Source organism: Saccopteryx leptura, chromosome 12 (genome assembly GCF_036850995.1).
Source record: "Saccopteryx leptura isolate mSacLep1 chromosome 12, mSacLep1_pri_phased_curated, whole genome shotgun sequence".
NCBI classification, from domain to species: Eukaryota; Metazoa; Chordata; class Mammalia; order Chiroptera; family Emballonuridae; genus Saccopteryx; species Saccopteryx leptura.
Window position 1 is genome coordinate 14127550 of NC_089514.1, and position 18922 is coordinate 14146471.

The 18922-nt window shown below is 38.4% G+C and overlaps 1 protein-coding gene across 3 annotated transcripts in view; it reads left to right on the top strand.

The window, feature by feature from the left end:
- The window catches only part of SKAP2 (src kinase associated phosphoprotein 2), a 159865-nt gene that overhangs the window by 81786 nt on the left and 59157 nt on the right, over window positions 1-18922 (top strand). For all 3 annotated transcript variants that reach the window (XM_066354082.1, XM_066354083.1, XM_066354080.1), the window contains exons 5-6: window positions 8409-8486; window positions 9530-9613. In XM_066354082.1, the coding sequence (XP_066210179.1) occupies window positions 8409-8486; window positions 9530-9613 (162 nt within the window). The remainder of the gene's footprint in view (window positions 1-8408; window positions 8487-9529; window positions 9614-18922) is intronic.

The window sequence follows — 18922 nt, forward strand, 5'->3', positions numbered from 1 at the left end:
CTTATACATTCTGTTTTTCTTTTTCATTTAAAAATTTTATTATGGCCTGACCAGGCGGTGGTGCAGTGGACAGAGCGTCGGACTGGGATGTGGAGGACCCAGGTTCAAGACCTTGAGGTCGCCAGCTTGAGCGCGGGCTCATCTGGTTTGAGCAAGGCTCACCAGCTTGAGCCCAAGGTTGCTGGCTCAAGCAAGGGGTCACTCGGTCTGCTGTAGCCCCCAGGTCAAGGCACATATGAGAAATCAATCAATGAACAACTAAGGAAACACAATGAAGAACTGATGTTTCTCATCTCTCTCCCTTCCTGTCTCTCTGTTCCTATCTGTCCCTCTCTCTGACTCTCCCTGTCTCTGCCACAAAAAAAAAATAAATAAATAAAAATTAAAATTCTATTATGTCAAATTTTAAATGTAATACATGCTTTTAACAAAGAAGAAGTTTTTTTTCCCCACCAAAGGCAACTCCCTAGAAGTAAATAGTTCTGCATGTGTCTTTCCAGACTTTTCCCTCCTGAATTGTACAAATATATTTGTGCTAGAATAAATATGGAGCCAGATTTTTTTATACATGTTGTTCAGCAACTTACATTTTTCACCTAGGTATCACGAACATCTTTCTACATTAGTACATATCATTCCACAGTAATACCCATAGATCTACATATGCATATTTAAATAATACACATTATTTAAAATGGTTTCTTAATGTCCCTCTTCCTGGACACTTTCCATTTTCTGCTATCACAAATAGCACTTAAGTGACTATTCTGGCACATACACTGTTATGGACCTGTGTTTTATTTTTGTAGGTTAAATGCTTAGGAGTTGAAGTCTTAGAGTCAAATTCTCATCCACAGAGCAGTAGGAAGCTGCACTCCCAAAAACAGTACAGAAAAGGACTATCTCTTTCTGTCCTCCCTGCTATCTGATGTTATTAACTGGTAGTTTTAGGTTTTGCCAGTCTGTAAGTTAAAAAGTAGTATAACCTGTGTTAGCTTGTGTCTTTAGTTTTTGTGAGACTTGTTTATTGATTTAGCAAAATTTCGTGAGTACCCACTGTGGCCTAGGCACTCTGGACACTAGGAATACACAGTGGACAAGGTGATTGTGATCTCTAAGCTCATGGAACTTACCTAATAAAGTGGGGGGAAGACAGTTCAACAGTGAACAGTCATCTTTCTCGTATTTATTAGCCTTTGTCGTTATTCTATAAATTGCCTGGTTTATATTCTTTACTTGTTTTTCTGTTACGCTGTTTCTCTTTTTCTTATTGATTTGCAGGAGTTCGTTGTCCATTATGACATTCATGCAATTGTATTGGCGATTTGATGTATACTCGAGCTTGAGAATCACTGTCTTATGATCCCTTGCTCAAAGTCTGGGGAAAGGACAACCTTGTGAACACATTACTTTAACCTTATATTGTAGGTACCACAAGAATGTCGCTCTCTCTGACCATCCTCACACAGGGCCGCTCACAGTCATTCCCCTCTGGGTAGGGATCAGAAAGAATGAAGCCTGCCTATGCTTTTTGTTTCCCGCTGGGGAAAAGGCTATGCATTAGCTGTCCTAATACTGAAGTTTTCATGTGTACTCTCTAGTCATTCATTCAGTTACAGAGGTAACAATACTTTCTAATTCTTTCAGTTACCCAGATATACAGTATATGTTATTGCCAGTTCCTGATGAAGAGTAGAAATGGGCATGCTATCATTTTTAGTAACCTGTTCTATGGATGTTTTGTTTATGTGAAGTAGACATATGCTTAAACCTTTTGCAAGCTAGAATCATTCTGGCACTCAGTTTGAACTTTATGGGCAATTGCCAATTTGTTTTTCTGTTAAGGTGATCTTCATCTAGTCATGTGTCCCTGCAAAGCTACTGAACTTTAGAAATGTTTATGTAAATTTATAAATGAAAGCATATCATTACCCGCAGCTGGGCTGCTTGTTAAGGGATATGGTTCTTATGCAGTCACACAAAAGAACATGTTAGTTTCCTGCAGGATTCCTCTTCTGCTTGGGATTTAATATTTACCTAAAGTTTGATCAAGACAAATAGTATTTTGGAAGGATTGTCTGAAAAAACTATGTAGGGTGCCTATTCCTTTAGGTACTCTAGGATCTTATCCTTGAGTTGGACACTGCTGTTTGGGAGCTATGGACGGCACTTGGCTACCTGGGGTTGTACTCCATAGAACTGCTTTCGCTGAATTTCGCTTTGGCAAGATGCTGTTGGCTTGATATGAGTGATGTTATACAAAGCAGCTCTATAAACTTTGATTTTACTTACTGTTAAAATGTTATTGCAGACATTGAGAGCACATGGGAGAAATTTCTTTCTCATTTCAGTACCAGGAACCAAGAATAGTTGTTGTATGTTCCTCCCTGAGCAATGATCTGTATTTATCTTATGGGCAATGAATCACACAATTTATTATTTTTTGCTTCATGTTGGTTGTTACAAAGCTTATAACTGAATTCTTGGCCCACCCTTGCTAAGTGTAAATGACTTTGTAGTTTCAGCGTGGTTTGTGTTCTGCCCTGACTTCTAGTCTTCCCTTGAGTTTTTACTTACATATAATATATATATTTTTAATTTGAAAAATGTAACTTACAGAAAAGTTGCAAAAAGTAATACAAAGAGTTCCCATCATACTCTTCACTCAGGTTCACTTAACATTAATTCATATTTTTCTATACAGGTACTTTCTCTCTCTCTCTCTCTCTCTCTCTCTCTCTCTCTCTCTATATATATATATATATATATATATATATATATATATATATATATATATATATATAAAAGGTCTACCAGAAAGTTCTGTCCGTTTTTGGAATAAAACAAAATACAAATTTTTCTTACCGTGAATAAACTTTATTAAATAATATAATTGCCATTATTATTAATGATTTCTTGCCAGCGTGAGGGCAATTTGAATATCCCATTTTTGAAAAATGTTTTATCTTTTTGATGTGAAAAATTGAACCAGTGCTTGTTTGATATCTTCTTCATTTTTGAATTTTTTGCCCTTCAAAAAATTTTGTAAGGACAAAAACAAGTGATAGTCGGAGGGTGCTAAGTCCGGAGAATATGGTGGATGCGACAGACATGCTTCTGTAGCATTTCTTCCTTGTTGAAATTCGTAAAAATTACAGTGGTGTAAATGAACTTTATCAGTAGCCATGGGTACACTATCGCTTCACACATAAGACTAACGTGAATCAACGTTGTTTTAGTTAATTTGCTATGTCAGTATGTATCCATTAAGTGATAAAAATAGAGAGGCACACATTCGCCAAATAAACATGTGCTTACGTGTCGAAACTTGTTATGATAGAAACGGATAGAACTTTCCGGTAGACCATACACACACACACACACACACACACACACACACACACACACTTTTTTCATATTTGCTTTTAATTTCCTTATCAAATGTATCTGTACAAATCCAGTGAAATACTTTCTGGGAGAAATGCAGCAGCATATTACTAAATTAATAATAACAGGTAAGAATGTATTAATTTTACATATTCATTTAAAAAGAAACCTCTGGAGAGACCTATTTCAGATGGAAGCAAGATAAATTGTGTATGAGAGAGAAGGAGAGAGAGAGAGAGAGAGAGAGAGGAAAGGAAGAGGAAAGACAGAGCTCACGTATACAACATATTTTAAAATACAACACTTTGATGGAAGAAGAAGGGAAATACCAAAGGCTTTTTGATTTAAATCAAAATTAGGGAGTTGTCTTCTTAAATAGAAGCTGGTAATAAATACAAAAGCATGAAGCATGTTTGGGAATCTATCTGCTTTAGTAATCCAGCCCAATTTAGTTACCAAGTAATCAGACTAGAACCAGAAATAGAGTCTTTATTCAGAAATGTTTATTTTTTATTATTTATTAGTCATAAAAGTAATTTATTTGACAGTTTTTATAATAAGTATTTTTCACTTATGTTAACCACCCCTCAATAATAAGATTCTTTTGTGAAATGGAAGTAGAAAAACTGTTTATAAACCTGTTCTCTTTCCTCAAGGCAAAACCAAAAACATACGCTTTATTATATCATACAATGTAGAAGACATTCTACCTGGATATTCCTATTTCAAATACTTCAGACGCGACTTACGTTATTAATGGCGTTAAATGCTTTGTACCCAGACTAGGAAAAATAAGTGATAAAAATGAACTTAAAGAATATTACAAGTTAGTAAAATGGTATTCATATTCTCAAAGTAATTGTACAGATTGATACCTTAAAACTCACAACATAAAACTGTTGCAAAAGAAAAAAATAAAAGCTTGCCTGATGATCTATGTTAACAATTTTCAACCAGCATGCCACTACTATTTTTAAAACATGCAATACCTGACTATTTAGTCAGGGGCACTGACTTCTTTTTCTTTAGATTGTTGAATAAAAAAGTGACAAAGCCAACACAACCACAGCTGTCTAATGTGAATGCCGTGTCTCAAATCATAAATATATAGGTCATAGAATGGGGTTACATCTTATTGGTCACATCGCCTAATACATTTGCATTTGGTTTGTTAATTCTTTGCCAGAAATTTTTTTATACAACTATAGGCACCTGATTTTTTTAAAAAGTCTCTTTAGAGCAAAAAGAGTAAGTAATTACTATCATTTTTTTGTAACTCAATTAAAATTATACCTTTTGTAAGATTCACAATATATTATATTTTTTGGTGTGCATAGAATTTTAGTAATTAGTTTTCCGTGAAATAAAAAAGATTGAAAATCGCTGGTCTACGTGAAAATAAAACAGAATTGAATGAAAAGGAACTAAATAATTCAGTCTAAATTGTATTCATCTCTTATTTTTACGCAGTTTGCCAGAGGAATCTGCATACAAAAAGAGCTCCCTTTTCCTTTCATAACTATTAGTTTTCCCACTACTAATTTGTCCCATGTTTGTGTGTAAACCAAAATGGAAGTCTTTTAAAAAGCCATTTTTAGGAAGCAAAATTGAACTTCTCTAAAATCCTGTAGAAAATGAAACAAGCATTCTAGATTTTTAAATGCAAAATACTTTAAAATATATCATTCTGCTGTTAAGAATTGATTTTAAATAATTATGGTTACTTTAAAACCATACGGCAGTCATTCAGTGATGTTGTCTTATACAGTTTCTATAGATGGCATTCATTTATTTCATCAATGGTAGAACATAGCATTTCAGAGAATGGGCTTTCTTAGACCTGGTTCCTGGCTCCACCACTTTCTGTGTGTGACCTTGATTTCCCATTTGTAACGTGGAACTAGGAATGGTTACCATTGTGGCTGTGTGAGAATGAAATGAGATGATGACTGTATCAAGCTTAACTCATGGTAAAGGCCTAATAAATGTCAGCAGTTACTGTTATCATTACCTCGCTGAACTATGCTGATATTTTTTTATGTGTATTTGTTATTTATATTTGACGGTGCTTTAAAAAATGGTGCTTGATACGTATAGTCTTTTAATGTGGAAAAGGTAAGGAAGGAGTAAGATCAATTATTAGTTGTCCTTTAAATTTTATATGCAAATTACTTGACTTTTAAAATGCTCTTGACAAATTTTCAATGAGGTTGGGTTTATTTTTTCTATTTGAAGACATATTGGAACTCTCATGAGACTATCAGGATTTCCATTTCAAGAAGTGGAGCTAATAAAGGCAAATTTGAATGTCCCTAATAGTCATTCAGTGTTTGCTTGGTAGCTTTCAAAGTGACTTGGTACTTTACAGAGGGCAGAAAGACTAACAGATGGCAAACCTGTGATTGCAACCTCTGCTCTTGCCCCCAGTGTCATTACATAGGTCACTGTATTAGTGTTTAAAGCTTAACCGCCTGGGAATTCTGTGGTCCTTCTAATTAGAAGTTGACCATCTTTGTGTCTAAGCATGCTATGAGCCTTTTTTTTTTTAAGAAAAAGAAGATATTAGATATCACCAGTACTAGTTAATATCAAATATATTTATTGGTTAATCCTTTCTGAAGAGAGAAATAATAGTAAGTGAGAAAATAAACTCTTCGAAAGGACTATGCTGAAGTAACAATTAGTTATCTTTTACTGATTGTAGTGGTTATTTTCTGATAGTTTATTGTTTCATATATCCATTGAAAATAATAATTTTCTTTTTGCCATTAAAAAACTGATGAAAATATTTGGAATTCCAAATTTCCATGTGGAGGGGAGAATTAATAGAATATGAAAAATACAGGTGTTGGCAAAAGTAAGCTTACAGTTATGAGTAGGCAAAACAGAATTTATTCTTGTATGATTTATTAATTATTGTATATTCATTAAGTTTGGGTTTCTTATTAGGGCATAGTTTTCCTGTTTTGTTTTGCAGGTATACAAGTGGATATTTGCACTTAAAACCTTTTAGAATAATAATAAGTGTCAGCAACTCTGTGTCTTTGTATCTGCTATAGGGTCTCTGGAAATGGAAAATGTCATTAAATTTATGTGTAAAAATGTGAAGTAAAGTGTAATTCAAGTGCACTTGTGGAATAATGAGTTCTGAGCCAGTAGTTGCTCTGGGAACTGAAGTTCATTTATTGACTGTGTTCTAAAGCTAAGCACCCAATGTACTCTTAAGCCAGAAATGTCTACAAGATCCTGGACATCATCTGGAAATATATAGGAAACAAAACAAAGGCATTTGCTACGTTTATACAAAATGATAATGCATGAAATATTAGAAATAATGGAACTCTTTTCCATTTTTCAGATTCCACAATTTATTCCTTTAGCTTGCTGGTGGACTACATCCACTATATACACTCTTTTTAAGGTGAAAGTTTCAAGACATTCTAGAACTCTTGAGTTATCTTTTAAAACAGTGGCCTTTTGAATAAACACCAACCAAACAATAAGAAAATCTGAATTCCACTCCTGCCTTGTTCCCCTTGAGTTGCTGGGAATATAATAGGCACTTGATACGTGCTGATTTGAATTCACTGGGTCCATGTTTCACATTCCCATACTGCAAGTGGAAGAAGACCCATTCCTCTCCTGCTCTTGTAGGGTGTTACATTCAATGTTTTATATGTTTAATATGTTGAGCTTCTTTTAAAAAGTAGGACTATTATATAAGCAATGCATGTTTGTGTTGTGAAGAGGAAACTAGCCTTTGTCAGTACATGATTATTTCTTCAGGGTACCAAAAACTTGTGAGAATTCATGTTTTGAAAATAGCAGTTATACTGTTTACATCTTGTTACAAATGTTCAGTTTCTAACATTAAAAAGTGTTCATGTGTTTATGGCGCTATGCAAATCAAATGGTCCTTTTAAGAACTTAAAATCTAGGGGGTTAGGGGAGGATGAAAGGGTAGAGGGGGTCAGGTATATGGTGCTGCAAGAGGACCAGACTTGGGTGGTGGGCACACAGTGGAGTATACAGATGTGTTACCAAGTTGTCCACCTGAAACTTGCATAATGTTACTAACCAATATCACTCCAATAAATTTAATTTTTAAAAAATCTAAAGTATCTAAAGGGATTAGTATTAATAAACTTTGGTGTGTTTTTTTTTTAAATTACATGTTATTAAACAAACCCAAATATTGGACAAATAGCAAAAAGGGTTTAGACAAATGAATTTCTCTGTGAATACAACCAGGAAGAGAGAATATTGGCTATGGACTCAGAAACAAATTTTAGCATTTGTTTTGAAGGGAAAATAATCATTTTATCTTTTGATAAGAAGAGGGACCTGCAAGTAAGAGTCTGTTTGTATCAAAATTTTTGAAGAGTTAATACAGTATAAATAAATATAAGGAAGCTTACACGATTTATTTGAAATTTCTAACAACACTTTTAGGGATTTATTTCATTTATTTATAATGGTTTTCTTTTTAAAGACTATTTATAATAGGCCTTTCCTTAAACTGTTGATCAAAAAGTATTGCCCTTTAGAAATCATTCAGTTATATAATAATACTGTATTTGGGGAGCATAAGCTGGAAACGGGGAGAGACAGTCAGACAGACTCCCGCATGCGCCCGACCGGGATCCACCCGGCACGCCCACCAGGGGCGACGCTCTGCCCACCAGGGGGCGATGCTCTGCCCCTCCGGGGCATCGCTCTGCCGCGACCAGAGCCACTCTAGCGCCTGAGGCAGAGGCCACAGAGCCATCCCCAGCGCCCGGGCCATCTTTGCTCCAATGGAGCCTCGGCTGCGGCTGCGGGAGGGGAAGAGAGAGACAGAGAGGATGGAGGGGGGTAGAGAAGCAAATGGGCGCTTCTCCTATGTGCCCTGGCCGGGAATCGAACCCGGGTTCCCCGCACGCCAGGCTGACGCTCTACCACTGAGCCAACCAGCCAGGGCCAGGACTTGGTTTTTCTAAAATGGATGACTCACGACTCTTTCCCTTCTCTGTTCCCCACAGGAAACCAGTTCCCTCCGATCGCAGCCCAGGACCTCCCTTTTGTTTTGAAGGCCGGCTACCTTGAGAAACGCAGGAAAGGTAAACTCGGACGCTGAGGGAAATCTGAGAACGCCTTTATCCTTGGGTAAACGTGCTTCCAAATTCGCGTGGGGTCGTCTTCTCTTTAGGTGATGGAAGAGTTTTAAGATTCTAGGAAAATCTAGATGACATCATCCAAAGCCCAAAGTAAAACTTTTAGCTCTAACTAATGTTTATAACAAAACATTTGGTCAGGTTTTTGGTTATCGGGCTCAGTTATTTGTAAGTGATTCAGGAGCTGCGTCCTGCCTCTCCGAGGAAGGCGGGGTGTGTGTGGGGGGGCACGGTGGTAATCTCAGGTGGTAATCACAGGGACGGGCTTTCTCACCACGTCCGACCCCACAGCACAAGGTACCCCGTGGCTGCCCTGGCGCACGCACGTCTGCCATGGTCCAGGTGGAGCCTGGCGTACTGTCCACCATTTTCTATTATTCATTCAGTGTTTCTCTGCATTGGCTCTGATAATTGGGAGTTGACCATATGGTCTCCCTCTTTCAACACTGATACATAATGGAAATGAAACATGGAGGTGGTGTTATGATACGGGAAATGAAAAGCAGAAAGTCTCTTCATTACCATTCTGCTTATCTCTCAGGGAGTCCCTTTGGCCCTTTCTATTTATGTCGCATTTGCTTTTCTTAGCTTTCTTAGCTGAATTTTAAAGCAGAAAGAGATAATAGAAATAATCTAGGTCAACTCCTCCTCCCTCTTTTTATAGCAGACGAGAAAATGAGGCCCAGATGAATCAGTTATCCCCCGGCTGTGTAGTCCAAAGCTTTCCTGACGTCCCTGTCAGAGAGTGTGTTCGCTGTGCTGTTGATCCTGTGAGTGCAGACACTCCGTCTCTGCTTCGCTGTATTCTATTTAGCTTTGCTTTTGTCGCTTGGAAAAGAAGATACAAATTAATTAGTCATGGAGTTTTAGAGCTAGAAAGGAACCTTAGAAATCATATTAACTAACAACCTTCTACAATAAAGAAATAGCGTTATGTTTACACGTGTTACGTATATAATCTAAACTGTTCCCTTTCCCGTTTGTTGTAGATCACAGCTTTCTGGGCTTTGAATGGCAGAAGCGGTGGTGTGCGCTCAGCAAAGGAGTCTTCTATTATTATGGGAGTGACAAAGGTAGTATTGCTGTTCAGTTATCTCCACTCGTTGGGCAGAAGAGTTTGGCAGCCATTTTTCATCCCCCTTTTTTTGATACAGAGTAAACTGAAGACAGATGGAGAAAGAATAACTGAGAACTTTAATAATTAGAGCCGTAGACTGATTTATAATTCTATTTCATTATTTGAAAAATTCTCCAAATTCCACAGTGCCCTGAAAGTTAATGCGATTATGTTTTATTGGATTAGGAAAGAGAGTAAAATAATTTTCACCTGTGTGGCTTTTCACCTTAGGAAATGTTTATCATCCAGGCTGTAGCTGTAGGATCTCTGAAGAGGTTAAGACCATTAGGATGGTGAGAGTTTAGCTAGCTAATACTTCAGATGTATTAACTGTCTAGCTACAACTTTGTGCAGTAAGGTACTGTTATTCACCCCACTTATTTTACTGTTTGGAAAACTGAGAACAGAGAGGTTAAGTAACTTATTTATGGTCACAGAGCTGTAAATGGCAGATCTGGGCTTTGAGCCTAGGCATAAGGGTTAGACCCATACTGTTAACAACTGTTGTCACTATGCTAATTTAGAAAAAAGATATACTTTTTAAATTTCATTTGCTAATTAACAAATCTCTAGTCATAGTTTACATAACTTTAAGTTCATTAATTGAACAAATAAAGTCATAAATATTAAAATTTAAGGAGTATAAGCTTTTTTAGTTTTGATTTTTTTTTAGGAAAAGAAGTTCAGTATAATAAAGTAAGGGTCATATAGAAATAGCTAACATTCACTTCGATAGAGGACACGTAAGGAGAGAAAATCATAGGTGTTTAATATCACTGAATATAAGCTTTCCTATGGAATTCTTATCAGTGTTATTTGGAAATTTATGTTTTATTTGATATTATTTACAGGTTTTAGGGGTTTGAATTATAAAATTGGGCCAATATGATGAGTATATTTCAGATAAATTTGAAATACACGAATGATGCTAGAAATTGACCTCGCCTTTTGGCTAATGGAATTAACAAATTCAGAATTAATTGGTTATTTGCATTCTGTCACTAATTTACAATGTGTTTAAATGTAAGAGTGGCATCAAAAAAGTATAAACTATAAATAACTATGAACAGGCAGCCTTCTTCCTTCTGCCAAAGGTAAGTAGGTGATTTTGTCCCCAAATTTAGAGTCCACGTTCAGTTATGATTATTATAGGTCATTAACATTCATTACTATCATATTATAGAAACACAATTTTTTACAGCACTGGGAATTGAGATGAAAAGAAACATCTCAATTTTATAAGACCAGAGGAGCGAGCTTTCAAAACCTTGTGGCTTTGGTTCAGTTAGGCTTCTCATTTTACATTTCTTTAAGGATTAATGAATAGTAATGTCTGTTTCCTCCATTCCCAGGCCTAACTGGTATATACTAACTGTTCGGTGAAAGATTAGCAAGAGTTTTCCAAAAACCTAAGAAGCGTTTATATTTATTTCAAAGGCTAATATCCAATGAAATAAATTCTAGGGTCTTTTTGGGATAGGTATTAGTTAAATGTCTATTTATGGTCTCATTTGATGAGACCTTTTGGTCTTTGTAATGTGTATTTTAACTACCTCATGCTTATTTATCCACCTCTACCACCACTGCTTCCTAAAAGTTACTCTTCTGTCATTTCTTTTTTACGTGGATGTTTTTTTTTGTTTGTTTGTTTGTTTGTTTGTTTTTTCCTGAAGCTGGAAACAGGGAGAGACAGTCAGACAGACTCCCGCATGCGCCGACCGGGATCCAACCGGCACGCCCACCAGGGGCGATGCTCTGCCCACCAGGGGGCGATGCTCTGCCCCTCCAGGGCGTCACTCTGCTGAGACCAGAGCCACTCCAGCGCCTGGGGCAGAGGCCAAGGAGCCATCCCCAGCGCCCGGGCCATCCTTGCTCCAATGGAGCCTCGGCTGCGGCTGCGGGAGGGGAAGAGAGAGACAGAGAGGAAGGAGGGGGTGGGGGTGGAGAAGCAAATGGGCGCCTCTCCTATGTGCCCTGGCCGGGAATCGAACCTGGGTCCCCCGCACGCCAGGCCGACGCTCTACCACTGAGCCAACCGGCCAGGGCCTTTTTTACGTGGCTGTTTGAAGATCTGGTTTATAGTTCCTGAAACTCTTCCCTATCCCTTACTACAAAGCCTCCTGTCTCCATGGAGATTTCAGATCTGTTTTTAATGGTTCTCTTTCTCTGTGGCTTCTTCCTTTGAAATTCTTGGTCAGTTCTTCTGCTTTTAGGGACTTAGTGTGTGTGTGCATGGGAGGGGGGGGTCTATCTTTAAACAGTTTTATTTGCTTGTCATGGTCCTAATTTCCTTCCTTTGTATCTTTTTCTTTCCAGGAAAATTTATGTGTCACATGAATTTTTTTTTCTTTTATAAAATCAGACAACTGATTTGTACCGTCTTATTTACTGTATGTGTGAACCATTTGCTTCAACTTTGGAAAGAGCTATTTAGATATATGAGAACTATAATCTTCCAACGAAGTAGGATTTAGATAAATGGATTATGGAGGCACAAAAGGAGTTGATACCACTTACTAGGTTAAACTGTACTTTGTTACTGTTTGACAGATACATAGTTCATATTTTCTAACATTCTGTGTGTGCCAAAAAACATTTTGACTCACCAAGATAATAATGGCTTAGAAAGACTAGTTCCAGCCTCTAGGGTAAATAATGCACTTGCCTTTGTATCCATAAATATTATCTGTATTTATTATTCATGGCCATTTGGGCCCTTAAGTAATAAATATATCGAGAGAAAGTACATATTTTATCACTTCATAAAATTGCACCCATCCTTCCATCCCCTTCCCCTTCCTTTGTTCGAATCCCATTCATCAAACTTGTTTGGTCCTGCATGCTGAGACTGCCAGCAAGGTAGTTATTCATTCATTTATTACTGGGTTTTATCTGATACACATTATCGGCAACTTGGTGGATACTAGGCACAGGGAATCCAAAGGTAATCCTGCCTTAGAGGTGCTCACAGTTTAAGTGAGAGGAAGGAGGAAGTTGTGGGATTGGAGGTGGGGGCTGGGTGGATAAACGGATCATTTCAACCAGGTATAGTGAGGGCTTTAAAGAAAACATCTTTGGATCACAAAGGAGGGGTGGTTAACTGCTGAGGGGAGTTTAGGGATACTTGCTAGTGGAGAGGACGCTGGACCTGAAATAAGGAGTAGGAGGTTGTCAGGTGAGGAAGGGCGAAGCAGGTGTTGCTGGCAGGGGAACAGCAGAGCTTCTGAGTTGCAGAAAGCCCTGGCTGAGCCCAAAGCTGGAATCAAGGCAGAGCAGAGTGAGTGGGGAAGGTGCACCTGAGTAATAACAACAGGAGTGGGTTAGGATCTGACTAAGCATAGGGCTCATGACCACATTCTAGTTTAGGAAATAACTGGAATAGTCCTGTGAAGGCTGGATCGGGATAGATTAGAGACTGGGTCAACAGGGCCACTTGGGAGGACGCTGAGCTAGCGGAGGCAGGGAGGATTCCCAGGGCTGCTGAGAGGCCGGGGAGGACCAGGGCCCACCTCTCTGGCTCCAGAGTCAGGCTCTTTCCACAAGTTGGCTATTCCCCTCCCCTTCAACTTGCCTGGAAGTGATGGCTCATTTCGGACCCCGTTCCAAACCCGTGCTTTGTTTTGTTTTTCCCTTTTTCTTTTTGACCTCCATATGATCTTGAGTCAGCATTATGAACCTTATCTCTTCCCACTTTTGACAGGGGAGTGGTTAGTTTGTATTCATCTCTTTTCTTCCGAGTAAAAGGTTTTGCTGCCCCTACCCCACTTCCCAAGGAAAGAGAATTTATTTTTTTTTTTATTTATTTTTTTTTTTATAAATAAATTTTTATTAATGGTAATGGGATGACATTAATAAATCAGGGTACATATATTCAAAGAAAACATGTCTAGGTTATTTTGTCATTAAATTATGTTGCATACCCCTCGCCCAAAGTCAGATTGTCCTTCGCCACCCTCTATCTAGTTCTCTGTGCCCCTCCCCCTCCCCCTAACTCTCCCCCTGTCCTCCCTCCCCCCACCCCTGGTAACCACCACACTCTTGTCCATGTCTCTTAGTCTCATTTTTATGTTCCACCAATGTATGGAATCATGTAGTTCTTGTTTTTTTCTGATTTACTTATTTCACTCCTTATAATGTTATCAAGATCCCACCATTTTGCTGTAAATGATCTGATGTCATCGTTTCTTATGGCTGAGTAGTATTCCATAGTGTATATGTGCCACATCTTCTTTATCCAGTCTTCTATTGAAGGGCTTTTTGGTTGTTTCCATGTCTTGGCCACTGTGAACAGTGCTGCAATGAACATGGGGCTACATGTGTCTTCACGTATCAATGTTTCTGAGTTTTGGGGGTATATACCCAGTAGAGGGATTGCTGGGTCATAAGGTAGTTCTATTTGCAGTTTTTTGAGGAACCACCATACTTTCCTCCATAATGGTTGTACTACCTTACAGTCCCACCAACAGTGAATGAGGGTTCCTTTTTCTCCACACAGATAAAACCTATTTTTCCTATCATTGGTGAGGCTGTGGGGGAAGTGAGAACATACGGAGGTCAATTTCAATGAAAAATTAATGTCCTTGCTAACCTAAATGTTTTACTTTAAATGATCTGCGTTAAGCCCAGTTTTCTAATGACTTTTATTATATGTATACTGCAAAGCTACAGCACTGAAAAGATTACACCCTCCTGATGTAATAACTTGTGATACATGTTTAGGATGATTTGGTAGGACCAAAGCTACTCGCATTTGCTACGTACTAGATGCTGCTAATTCTCTTTCCCTAGTACGTAGCAAATGCGAGTAGCTTTGGTCCTACCAAATCATCCTAAACATGTATCACAAGTTATTACATCAGGAGGGTGTAATCTTTTCAGTGCTGTAGCTTTGCAGTATACATATAATAAAAGTCATTAGAAAACTGGGCTTAACGCAGATCATTTAAAGTAAAACATTTAGGTTAGCAAGGACATTAATTTTTCATTGAAATTGACCTCCGTATGTTCTCACTTCCCCCACAGCCTCACCAATGATAGGAAAAATAGGTTTTATCTGTTCAATTTGGATGAAAATGAGAAAGTATCTTTTGGTGTTGAAATCGCATCATAGTTCTCTTAGAATATTTTTTAAAATATTGTTAAAGGACAGAATGTTTGTACAACTGGAAGCTCTGTTGTTTTACAATAACAACTTTAATAATAGCCACAAAAGCTTACCTTCTGTTCCTGATTCATTTGATAGAGGCGAATTCCTGGGTCAAGGCATCAGCATTTTATAGCTGTATTAGGAATATAAGTAAAATGTATAAATGAACTCATATTTTAAAATTTTATGATTTTGTGTAACAAAGGATAATACCCTTGTTATTCTTTAAGAAAAGGGAATAATTAATTCTACTTTTCATCAGAATTATTGCAATTTTATAGATTCTGGAGCCTTTGCTATGCAAATATTAACTTTTCAGTTTGCCACTATACATGTTAAATAAAAGGCCTTTATTTTCTGCCTTTATTGTTAAGAGACCTTATAACAGTATAAAGAAGTTAAAATACACACCTAGTATTTATTAGAATTCATCAATAGGTAGAAATATTCAGGTACAAACTAAGTCTTATGAAGGGTCTGATGATTACAAATCATGTTGGTTTCTAATAAAATAGGACATAGTTTGATTTAATATATATCTACATTCATATAAAGATTGAAAACATATAGAGATTGACGGTAGATATATTTTAAATCAAACTGTGCACTGCTATAACTATTACATAGATATAGATATATGGATATTGCTGTATCTATCTGTGTATATAGATAGATATCAGATAGATTCAGCAACATCTATACCAATGGACTTTCTTTGAACATCTACATGTCAAGCATTATTAATTCAAAGCGGTATAATGTAAATACATTGGCTCAGTAGAGTGGGCACAGAGGACCCATAAAACAGTATGATGTGTATAGAAGCTGGCTCACTGGGACAGTAGGTGAGTGAGGGCTGTGAGTCAGGAAGGGGTGGGGTCAAGTTGTCACATGTCAGGAGTTTGGCCTTTTCCATCTCAGGGACAGGTCATGTTTGTAAGCATCGAATGTAAGTGGATGGCATGAGGAACTCTGGGTGGATGTTGGAAAGATCACGGTGACAGCTGTCAGGAGGTCAGACTGAAGACAAGATGCCTCCTGAAGCAGAGAGACTGACGGTTCAGAGAGGTTGTTGCAGCGCCTGCATGCACGGAGGAGCTGCGGGGGGTCCGAGATGTGTGCGCCACGCTCGTGTTGCACGAGCAGCCTCCCTGTCCTTTATTCCCTAGTGATCGCAGGGAGGATCTGAAGATGTCCTCTGTGTGACGTTTATCTTAGCAAACGCTCTAGTTACAATCCTCGGATAGGTCATATCTGAATTATTATCCGAATTCCAGTTGTAGAGAGAAACAATAGGTGTAGTCAAAAAAGTAGACACAGGGCTTTAAATTTCTGTTCTACAAAAATGCCTGTGATGTATGTGTTTTCCAGTCACAGCTACCTCGTGCTACTCTGCTGTTTAATCGTGTTCATAGCTGTGGTTGGAAATGTGGGGCTGTATACAGAAACCACTTGATTTTTATTTTAAAGGACAAAAAAGGTTTGGGAAATTCCTAAAATTTCCTCCACCAGATCATATAATTTAAGCTTATAATTCTAACTAATATGCTTCCCTTTGGACCCAGAAATATTGCCTGTTTATTATTCAGAGACTTTTGAGGCTCTTTATAAAAATATATACAGTACAAAGTATTTTTCACTTAAAACAGTAATAATTTGATATTTCCTCACAGTATAACTCAAAACACCAGAAGTATATTTCTGAATTAGCATCAACAACTATATTCCTGTGAGCTGTATAAACAGGGACAATGTCCATATGCCTTCAACTGAGGGCCTAGGACAACTTGGTAATCAGTTTGATAAAGTTTATTGGGAGGAATTAGTATTAGGGTGCATATTTTCCTCTTACCTGCTACTTAAATGAACATTAAAACGTATAGAAATAACCTTAAGTTATTCAGCAGGAGGAAGGGCCCTAAATATAAGAAGCAGACACTGGAAATTTCCGACCACATTGCTTACCTTTCTTTTTGCTAGCCATGTGTGCCAAGTTACCATTGCTGGTATAAGCAACAGAGACCACCTCTGTCTAATTACAAGGAAAGGAGATTGTTGGGAGAATATCGGCTCTCAGACAGAATTGATGGGAAGGTTAGGCAACCGGGCTCAGAAAGGCCGGGACTAGGGGAGGGAAGATGGCGTGAACTTCAGCCCCGTGCATGGCCCTGCAGAGACGCAGTGCTGGGACAGGCTGCTGCCCCTGTGTCACCAGTGTGCACTGGCCCCCACTGGCGAGTGCCACAGCCTGAAGAATGGATTTCGAGCACTCCTCTGATTCTTTTGTCACTTAGTCAGTTTTAGGTCCCAGGCTGGACTATCCGCTTGGCTGATCAGGAGCAGGGAAAACCGACCTGCCCCCTAAGCGTCTGCGGTGGGAAGGAAGCTGGCTGTGCCCCCCCCCCCAGTCCCAGGACTAAGATGGGAAAGATACTTGGATTCTGGGGACCCTCAAATGATGCTCACGACTTATAGGGATGCTAAATGATTTGGAATTATTTAGTTGCTATATTTATACCGCATTTAAAATGGTAGGAAAGTGGTTGATGTTTTAAGCATATTTTCTGAGGGCCAGTAAAGAAGAGAAAAAGGAAGCATATTTGCAAGAAAAACAGGACTGACTGGATTGTGGGGGGTGGTAGTGGGGTAAGGGGAGAAAACACAGGGACAGTTGATTAGAGAAAGGGAGAAATAAAGAATAATGTTTAGTTTTCTGTTTTGGAGGCTCAGTTAATAGAGGTGCCACTTACTGAGAAGGCGGACAGAAAAGCCAGGTCCCAGGTGTTGGGAGAGTGGGGATAAGATGGCCTCCACGGGGTCCATATTATATTCATTGTGCCGTTAGCACATGCCAGAGATGAAAGGCGTCTAGTGAGCAGATGAGGATTTGGATGTGCAGTTCTGAAGCTGGACTAAAATGGGAATTATGTGTCACCAGCATAGTGACAGGAATTTAATCCTTAGAATTGGGTGTGGTTGCCCAGCGAAAACTGCAAAGTGGGAGAAGAACAGCATTTAGAGGATAACCTATCGTGGCTGTGTAAGAGCTAGGCAAATGAAGAGGAGCCCAGAATGCAGGCTGAGAAAGCTGGGCCCAAGTTGCAGAAGGAAATCCAAGTTTATCTTCTCTACCGAGGCTTCATAAATTACATGTTCTAGAACAGTGATTTTTCAAGCATTTAATGTGTATCAAAATCACCCGGAATGCCTTCTAAAAATTTGGTTTCCTGGACCCACCTCTAGAGATTTCTGTATAGCAGGTGCAGAGTGGGAGCCATTTCTGCATTTTGTTAACAGGCATCTGAGATGCTTCTAACATAGGTGATTCTTGAAATGTACCTTGAGAAACACCTTTCTAGGAGATAGTGTGAGACAGTTGAATAAGCAAGGCTTTGGAATCAGACAGACATTAGAGTCCTGGCTGGGTGCCCAGGAAAAAGTGGGTTCTTTTCAGGTTTGTTTTCTCATCAATGCTATGGATATAATAAATGCCTTCTCTCTCTTAGAATTATTATTAGGTGTATATATAAGATGTGCTACATTAAATTCCTGGCATATAGAAGGAGTTCAGTAAATGTCAGTTGTCTTTTTGGCACTTGAAAAACTCAGAACACAGCTGTAAACCTACAAGCCAGTGGAAAAAAGAGAAGGAAATAGCTATCATTAACCTCATGCATTTTGTTTTGTAAGAGGTCAGAGCCAACTGCTTTTTACCTTGAGCCTACAGAATTAGAATTGTGTAAAATTAAGTTACTGATTTAATAGATTTCATTATCTAGGTTTCTCCTGGCAGCTTTCAGTTCTATAGACATTAAATTTGAACAGCGTGGTATGGTCAAGGTTAAAGTGTGAAATAGAAGCTGAGGGAAATTCAACAGAAGGACAAACACCTCACAAACATTGAGGACATCAATGTCTTATAATAATATAAAAACTAATACTCAAATTAATGTAGTATTCCAGCTCGCTGGAAACTACCAGTGTCGCATGGAAAAAAACATCTCAGGACACAAACTGATGTCAAGAGGAAGAGGGGGAGGCCTGCCAAGGGAGGCAAAGAAGACCTCCTGAATCTCCTTCTCCCTCAGCGTTTATTGATCAGAAGCAGAACGGAGGTAA